Below are 9,676 nucleotides of genomic sequence, written 5' to 3'. Positions count from 1 at the left end.
TGGGATCAGCTTCCAAGTGAAGTGGTGCTGGCTCCTACCCTGGGGGTCTTTAAGAGGAGGCTGGATGAACACCTTGCTGGGGTTGTTTGACCCCAGTACTCTTTCCTGCCTTGGCAGGGGGTCGGACTTGATGATCTACTCAGGTCCCTTCCAACCCCACTAACTATGAAACCACATCTCAGTCCTCATCTACAACTACCTGGTTCTGCCAGCAGAAGTTGTGTCCAGCCACCAGAGTGCATGCATTTCTGTACCTCTCTAGCAGCTCTCTGCAGCTCTGCTGCTGCAGCTGTCAGCAGAGCTCCCTGTGAAAGTGGCGGCTGCTGATGGGACCACTAAAGCCATAGGAGTGTCTACAGACACCCTCTGCTAGCTGCTAGACAGTGACAGAAACCTTGTTGCACCCAGAGCAGATAGCACAACTCAGCTGGCAGACAGGAGGCTTCTGTCACCATGTAGGAGCTTCCTATGTCGATGTACTCAAGGGTACAGCAGTTTAAGCTCGGTTTATTCCACCAAACAATTGTTTCTGCTCTTGAGAGGAGTGGCTCTTAATCCTGCCAAAGATGTCTTGTTCCTTAGGCTATTACCCTTCAGGTCCAGACCGGACCAGGTTGGGCTCATCAAGGTCAGGTTCTCAGGGCCACAGTTTTTTGCCTTGTCTTTTAACAACTTGCTGGTTTTTTGTGAGCTGTTGTTTCTCTTCCTGCCGGGTGTTTTTCTGACAGCCCCTTAACTAAATCAACACACAGAGTTGGCAGGCATCCTAATGATCAGGATAACATGCAGCATTCTTAACTTAATACAGAGCAGCTCCACATCTATTACACCAGGACATCCCTTACTCTGATAGGTTTATATTATTGGGTTTATGTCCTTTTCCTGTAGGGGAGAACAGTGGGGGGAAGCATTATACTTGATTCTTACCAGTGTTTTTAATTGTTCACATTCATGTGCACACTATTCATTCCCATGGGGAAGGGAGTATCCTGGCATGAAATTGTATATTCCTGAGCTCCAGCTCTGAGCAAACACATGCATCACTGAAAATTGTTTATGACAAAACTGCTGATAAGAGGCTTTCAGCTGGCTATCATGGCACTATCATATGCTGTTGTAATATAACTTTATTTCAGTTGCACTGCCGAAATAGGAATTGCATCTGTTTTTAAATGCCTATGCTTGTGCCGTTAATAAAACCAATTCTGCAAGCTTTTGCTTTTGAGAGTAATCCATTCTGGAAGGCAAAATGTAAGATCCAAGACTGTTTGCATGAGTGAAGGTTTTACAGGATTAGGGGCTAAATTATTAAATCATGCTTAAAAATCAAAGGTGCTAGTCACCATTTAGTTGATTTTTTTAACGTTTTGTAAGTCGCTTGGAAAGTGAAACTGGTCAACTTTTTTTTTGGTGCTTCTTCAGCCATTTTGGCAGCCTGGTGCTAATCTGTTTTGCTTGCAAAGGAATGTTAAATTTAAATGCAGCTTTCTTCAGAACTCTTGGAAACATTTCAATTAATACAAACTGCAGTTTTATCCTGGGATTTTAATATCAAACCAACTTATTTCTCCCAACATGTTATTGCTAATAAAGATTCTGCAAGCAAAATGGTGACTGGTATGTCACTTCTACTGCCCTGTTCAAACACGGCCCTCCAGTTATATTCCACTATCTCAGAGTGTTTTCAGTGATCCATGACTATAACTGATAGTACTCAGATATGTCCCCAGTTAAACCTGAGTGTCCTTTCTGCCTTGCCTTTGTAAGTTATATTGGTGTAACTATGGGCAAAATGTGCAGAATCATTAGTAGGAACTAGGATTCATCTGAAGGAAAGAATCCAACTTGACGTTCGCATACTAAGTTGGGCTTGCAGGGCTCACAGTTTTAGGGGGAACATCTCTTTATCTGTAAGATAAAGAAGTAAACAAATTGATAGTAAAAGGCCTAGATATGACTTGTTCATTCATTACTCTTCTAACCATAAATTGGTATTTTCTTTAATCAGGCCACAAACAAGTGAAGAGCTCAAGGACTTGATTCTCAAGATGCTGGATAAAAATCCAGAAAGAAGGATAATGGTCCCTGAAATCAAGGTAAGGTGGATGTGTACATTTGGTTGAGATGATTTCATATTTCTTTTACATTTGTAGTGTGTCAAAATGTTGCCTTGGAGGTTTATTAATTAGAAAAATTCAGTGGGTAAGCATATTCACTTTTCTACTTGTTTATAACAGTAGAAACTGCTGGCTTTTTGAAAAAAATATGAATAAAAGCTTGATGGTGATACTTAAAATGGCTCAAAATCTGGCTGGAACATTGGCATTCCTTCACAAACATCTCTTTCTTTCTTAGCAATTGCTAGATCAAACCTATTAGCTCTAGCAGACATCAATGTGCGTTACAGTGACTATGAAGGCAAATAATACATGCTAATGTTTGTTGTGCTACTTGCTATAAAGGCAGCAAAAGGATTAAGACATGTGGCACTCATTTCTATCCATGCTACAGTTTTTTCCACAGCTTAGGAATTCAGAACAACAAATATCCCCAGTAAGAAAAAGAGTTCCATGCTGCTTTGTATCCTCTGCTTACCACTAGTATGTGCCACTACCATCCCCTGAGATGGTTCACCTGCCTAAAACTCCTGATTGCTCCAGAGAAATCCAGGAACATGCAACTCCTTGCGTTGCTGGGTACCTTGTTTCTCCCTCCCAGGCCAAAAGACATGAACTTTAAATTGTGCTGATGCTAACTGGGGTCAGCAACAAGAGGAAGCTCCCCTGGGATCTTCAAATCCAGAAGAGGAGACTGTTTCTCTCCCTCCTTTCCCCACTCCCCAGGACTAAGGACTATGAGAAGGTGCTGGCTGCTCAGAAAGGTAACTGTAGAGACCCCCTCACAATTAAATCTTATAGGCACCACACTCCAAACACCAGAGTCTCATACTGAATTCTCCTTGCAGCTGCTCTCAGCTAAGATGAAGCAGTGGAAACTCCAGTGGATAATTATTAGAGCTGTGTGAAATGTCAGCAGCTGTTTCATTTCAGAGGTGTTTCGGGTCATTTCGGTGCCTGAAACACCAAATCCAAATTGACATGGAAGGCTCTGAAATAGCTCCAAAATGAATCAGAAGGCTCCAAAATGTTTTGGAAATGTTTCGGCATTTCGGACATGGCCTTGCAGGGAAACAAAAACTAAGAGGAGGGAGGAAGGACTGCTCTGATATTGACATCTAGCTCCTGGTTCGATTTCCCAGCTCTCTAATCATTCCCCAGCTCTTCCCAGGGAGTGCGGGCCCCCGATCTGCATGCAGGGTTTCAGCAGGCTGCCACTGCAAGCTGGGACCAGTGGCAGCTGTTGGGCATAGTTCGCACCAAGCGCCGGGAAGACTGCAGTGCTGCCGCTGGCCCCAGCCTGCAGCAGCAGCCTGCTGAAACCTGGCACACAGATACGCTCCCCCGCCCCGGGAAAAGCTAGGGGAAATGACCGGAGAGCTGGGGAATCAAACCAGGGGCCAGTCAATCCCTGTTGCATGACCTGGCTCCTCAGGGAGCAAAGATTTGTGCCAGGGTCTCTTCGCCACCACGGCCTGCCCTGCATGGCCCCACATTGGAGGGGCAGTACGGGGTGGGCAGCAGCAGCGAGGAGACCCCTGGCATAGATCTCTGTTCCCTGTGGAACCACGTCATGTGGCAGGGACTAGCAGGCTTGCTCGCTGCTCTGCGCTGCTTCCCTGACCCACGACCCTGCGTGACAGGGATGGGAGATTCATGTGGGGGGTCTCCTCACCTGCCCAGAAGGCAGGGGCCCTCTCTGGAAAAGCCACCCATGGCCCCATCCTGCTCCGGGCTGGGGCCCTGCAGCCCCCAGCCTCAAGCTGTGCCCGGTTGGGTAGGGCTGTGCAAAGCTTCCCTTGCAGCCCATTCAAAACAGATTCGGAGGAGATTGGGCGGAGCCAAGTCTCCGAAACAGATTCGGCCAAAATGAAACAGGACAGTGATCCGAAACACTGAAGTGAATCACTGTCCTCCAAAATAGCTGAATCAGAAACCAAATCGAAACACAGCCATTTCGCACAGCCCTAATAATTACCTCCACATGGGAACTCTAATATAGGAACCATGCAAAGGATACCTGATCCAGAGCCCTGCTGAGACCACGCAACCTGCTTAGAGGTTCTAATCTAGTCACCTGAAGGCTGCATGGATATTATGGAATATAAATACCGACTGATCATGCCTTCTTTTTAGGGATGCATCCCGCATGAGGCTGCTCTTTGTACAATTTTTTATGCTATACAAAGATTTTTCTGCAAGGGGATCCTACACAGTGGCAATAAGCTGCTGTCCCTGCCCCTTCAAGTCCATAGTTAGTTAAACATCTCGTCTTCAGTGCTTGGACACAGGCAGCATTGGTCCTGCATATTGTCAAGTACATAAATGTTAGTATGTGGTTAAATTAACTCCGGCAGAGACTGCAGGCACTTGCCTGATTTCCCTCTCCTAAACAGGGATTATTCCTCCTGCGCCTCTGCCTTACGCAGACACCTCAACATTAACTAGCAGACCATGTGCTGGCTACAGTCCGTGCTGTGGGAGATGATAAAGGCAGACAGGCTTTTTGGAGCTAATCAACAGATAGCTTAATGTCCTTCCTTGGGAAAGCTGTTTAAGAAGAGTGTGAACTAATGGGGAGAAGTTTTGTTTTTTTAATGGGTTGATAAACACAGAGTTAGCAGTGATTCCCTGCTGGGCTGCTGGAGAGGGCGGGGAGGGGGGACCCCTCCCTAATAAGAGCATTCTGGCCAGGGCCTAGCCATGCCCCCCTCAGCTCAGCATTATGGAAAGGAAAGGAGGGCTGCTTTAGCATCGCCCAGCTTCTAGCCTGAGCCATTGCAGGCATGTGCCTGAATTTTTTCAGTCCAAAGGGGATGTCTGTGTGGTTACAAGCCGTTTTGCCTAGCCAGGTTAGACTAACCTGCAAAGAGTGAATCAATTCAGGCTCAGGCTTTTTGAATGTCTGTCCCTAGCCAGGGGCCTTACCAAGGCCTTATCTCACCCTTTCCACACATACCTCTGTAGTCTGTCCGTATCTGGTCCCTGGTGTGCTTTGTGTGAGGTAATCAAACTATTTACTTTAGCTGTCTGGAACCCCCTTGTCCCTCCACTCTCCCAGAGGCTTCTGCAAGGGAAACGGATGACTGGAGAAATAGATGTGCACCTTAAGTTCTTTCTTGTGTCTACATATAACCCCCTTTGTAATATGCCAGTGCCTAATCTGCATTGCTGTGGCTCTAAAACTGATCATCCCTGGAGCACTAGGGCTGCTTACAGTTACTTTACTTTAAACTCAGTGCTCTACCGCACCAAGCCCAGTGCATGCCCAGAAGCGGCATTAGTTGGACCCAGCTTGCCCAATGTGTATATAGATCAGGCACTTCAGTGGGGCTTTTTGGGCACATTTATCTAGTAGCTGATTGAATAAGCTTTAGATGAAAAGCACCAAGAAGCCCCACTAAAGCACCCAATCCATACAGACACTGCAGAGCTGGGTCGAACTAACATGCTGCTGCTTCCAGTAAAGCACATTTTTTGGTTTTGGTTTTTTTTCCTCCCACATCTATCAGCAGCCTAGAAGATTTAACAGCCCCATGAAACTAAGGAAGTTGATGCCTCATGGGACAAGCAAAGTCAGCATGGCATTTTTACAAGCAGTTTGTTTAATGCAGAAGTGTCTCATGTATTGCGAGAGGATTTAGTAGATGGAGCTTTGTCCTGTGAGCTTAACAGCCAGCCAGGTCCAGGAAAACACTGGAATCCACAGTAAAGGATTTAGGACTGCCTGAGGGACAGAGGCTCATGCATCTCACAGAGATGTGATGCATTTTTCTCCCTTGACCATAAAATTAACGGACTGGGATTTTCCCTAATTGAGGGGAGCCACTTTCACAGGGGGTATTAAATACTATAGTTGGCACAAAGGAGCCTTCAGCTGACTCTTAGCACATCAGGCAAAAGACAAGAGAGAGAAATGTAATACCTTGCAGCTTTTAGTCTCATTTCAAGATGTTTATAAAGAAGGAAACTGACCTCTTCCTCGAGTCCAGTACATCACTCATCATTTTTGAGAGCAGCCATGGTAACAAAGCAAATGATCTTGCAAAGCCAGAGAAAAAAATCGTTGCACAGAGCAGAATAATAGTAGTCCAACTTAGCAGCCACCTTCTGGCTCAGTAACCAACTTTTGAAAGTATTTGGGCTCTGCATATAGAAACATTGGCTAACGAAACGCATCCAGTCCTCCCACCCTTCCCTTTCTCCCTCTTTTTTCCCTCTGCTTTCACTCTTCCTTATCTCTACTTGGCCTTTCATCTCTCCCCCAACATTGGTTGTAAAGTACTGTAACAAGATTATTAAAATGGTTTTGGAGCATGGATGCTAATTCTGTGATGTATATCATCATCTGTAATTTCAAGGTGATCATCTTGATTCTTTTGTTTGCTTTTTGTGTTGTGGTCTTCATATTGAAGTATAAAAAAATGCCAAAATTCTTGACAATTAAAAAAAAGAATAAAAGAAGCAGAAAAATGGAAGTGGAACAAAGGGGAACTGGGCTGAATATCTACCCACTCCCTTGTTTAAGGCTCAAAGCGTCACGCTTGGCGTTCGTAGCTATTTAGCATATATTGTTTTACAAAATCAGTTCAGAATTGCTCTTGGAAAATCAACCGAATTGTATGGAGGGGTGGGGGGAATGAGGACATTATTGCTTTTCAGTCACCTTGCTGCATAGACGATGTATGAGTGTTGACAGTGGAGGCGGGGGGCACAACTGCACGCTGCCACCGCCACCCTCACTGCTGCTGAGCACTGGCTCTTGCAGGGTTGCAGCCCTTTGCCCCACGCCTCACTGTAGGTGCAAAAATCTGGGGGTGGGGGGGAATCCTTCCCCTCCACACCATGGCCCCCTCACACATTGTCTGTGCCTTGCTGCATAGAATATATGACATTTCTCTCCTAAAGGAAATGCACACAAAACTTAGGTATTGCATAGTTACAGTCAAGTGATTTCATTTAAGGCTAATGTGGTATTGTGCCTCTGAAGAGGGTTGTTATAAGTACAATTAATCATCTTTGGAATACACAGTTTAATTAAGTGCCATAAAGAATCTCTTCGCAAGGTCCTTGAAGAGTGCTTCGGACACCTGCACCAAACTCATTTTAACATTTTCTAGGCGATAAATGTCATTCCCAGTAAATACTGCAGACTAAATCCCCCAAGAGGTAGGCAAGCCTTGGATGTTTGGAGGCTCTTCTTATTAATACTTTTTCAGCCAGCACCTAGGTAAAATATTGGTATCAGAGCCCCGTGTTTATCCAGAAGGTCCCTTGTATTATGCAGTACATTAGACCATAATTAATACCTCCAGTGTCTGTGGCAGCACTGATTTACATGATATGATGCAGCAATGCCTGCTAATTAATTACAAGCTCATCTAATAAACTGTATGCTTATTTAAACTGGGGGAGCAAAAAGCTTCCTGGCCTTGTGGGAGATGCGCCAGTAGGTGCAGCTGTCACCTTATGCTCCAAAGCCACGTCAGTACACAATTTACCCCTCTGGCATTCAGTGTCTTAGGGAGAGAGGCCCCAGTCTTTGACAAGATGCTTCCTACTCTCGCTCATACATCCTGTGTAACCCCTGGCTTCTGCCCCTGCCACTGCTTGCTCTCTTACCAAACAGTCTCCCAGGCTGCTGCTTAGGCAGTCTCCTGTGGAAATTCTCTGATGGGTAAACAGCGGAACAGATGGAAGAAAATTGGCCCTGTTTTTCATTCACATCATATATGAAAGTGTATGCAGTGTCTAGTCAGACGGGCATGCTGTTTGCACAGTTGCATGACAATGTTATGGAGAGGCCTCCCCATGAAACTGAGGCCCTGCTACACATTCAGGTTAAAGCTGGATGGAAACCAGCTAAAGAGTCGTTGTGCGTTTTCTAGTTCTAACTTTATAGTGGATTAGCTCTTTTTATAGCTGGATAGACATTTTTATCGTATGATAATTACTGTGCATGTGTGGCTGGTCTACATTTATTATACGGTGAACCAGTTAATTACATGATAATTACTTTGCACTTGTGGCTGGTCTTACTTTGCATGTGTGGCCCATCTATATTTATTGCGCAGTTAACCAGTTATACATATAAAGTGTGGCAGGGGCCTGAGATATTACAATAGTGCTAGGCCAGAACATCCAAAACTGGGTACCCAAAGTTAGATCTCTAAGTCTGTTTAGGTCCTTGAGTAATTGGCCTGATTTCCATAGGTACTGAGTACCTGTAGCTCCTGTTGGAGTCATTAGTTGTTGGGGGTGCTCAACACCAGCCCCCAAGTTAACCAGCCTCCCTCCTGTATGAAGTTCAGAGAAGCTTCCTTTAGTGGGGTTCTCTGCAGTTGTTCACAGCTCTCTTTGCATTCCTTTCCTGTGCAGTTGCATCCCTGGATAACGAAACTAGGGGAAGACCCACTGCCTCTGGAAGAAGATCACTGCACTGTGGTGGAGGTGACTGAGGAGGAGGTGAAGAACTCTGTCAAGACAATCCCAAGCTTGCCCACCGTGGTAAGTACAAACTGGAGCTTTCCTGGTGTGCGTGCGTCTGCCTTTGAATCCTCAACAGGGATGGGAAGTTTTCAGTGCATTGTATAAGTGTTTTGGCCATGTTATTAAGCTGGAGTTGTTTATCCCCTTGAGCTGGGCATTTACATCAAATGTATTACTAGTGTCACAGCTCTGTAATCCGTGCACATGTGAGCAGCCCCACTGAAGTCCAAGGGACTACTCAGAGCTGCAGGGTCATGCTCCAGGGTGACCATGGAAATTTTACAAAAGCAAATTGCCAGAGATAAGTAGCCCCAGTCCCAACAAGGTCACTCCCACTAAAAAGTATGAAGTAAGGAAGAGAAACAGCTTCTTGTCCATGTTTCCTGGGCAACTGCGCGTGCATATAGACAAGGCAAGAAGCCGAGTAGGGGATCAGAAAATCCAGCAGACGAAGCCCAGAAAGTTGTTGAGTGTATGTGGCATAACCCAAAGCCTCAAAGTGCATCAAGTCAGTGGGAGTCTTTCCACTGAGTTCAGTGAGCTTTACGTCAGCCCGTGTGTGCCAGGGCCAATTGTGGGAGTTGCCAATAGTGACAAAAAGTAATGGGTTTTTGGGGAATTTGTATATACTTTCAGGTCCAGATGTTGCAAAACTGAGCTAATCAGAGCTCTAGACATGAGGCTCTGGACATGAGGTAGTGTCTGTTGAATTGTATCCACCAGAAACAGCCTGGCTGGCTGAGCTAGAGAGAACAGTTTTATAGCTTTGAGTATGCCACTGTGATAGTGACTGAGAAATTCTGATAACTACTGAAATATCACCTGTCATCTCAGTGAAGGGCTTGCCAGAGAATCAGGAAGAAAGGGAATAAAATGATGCAATGCCAGATTGGATGCCAACTGTCCCAGTACCATTTACTTTTCCTAACACTTCTTTATGCCACCGCATACCACAGACTGTTAATACAGCGTTTTATTAGACTCAAGAAGTCTATGGGCCAACGAGAGGCAAAGCGCTGCTTGACCTGGTACTGGCTACGGGGGACGACCTAATCGGCAACCTAGTGATC

The 9,676-nt window shown here is 45.5% G+C and overlaps 1 protein-coding gene across 1 annotated transcript in view; it reads left to right on the top strand.

Annotated features, from left to right (window-relative positions):
- The window catches only part of CAMKK1 (calcium/calmodulin dependent protein kinase kinase 1), a 24,155-nt gene that overhangs the window by 11,739 nt on the left and 2,740 nt on the right, over positions 1-9,676 (top strand). The window contains exons 5-6 of the mRNA XM_019545294.1: positions 2,009-2,096; positions 8,496-8,624. Of these exons, the coding sequence (XP_019400839.1) occupies positions 2,009-2,096; positions 8,496-8,624 (217 nt within the window). The remainder of the gene's footprint in view (positions 1-2,008; positions 2,097-8,495; positions 8,625-9,676) is intronic.

Source organism: Crocodylus porosus, unplaced genomic scaffold, assembly GCF_001723895.1.
Source record: "Crocodylus porosus isolate Cpor-Errol unplaced genomic scaffold, CroPor_comp1, whole genome shotgun sequence".
NCBI classification, from domain to species: Eukaryota; Metazoa; Chordata; order Crocodylia; family Crocodylidae; genus Crocodylus; species Crocodylus porosus.
This window is presented reverse-complemented; position numbering and strand designations above follow the sequence as displayed.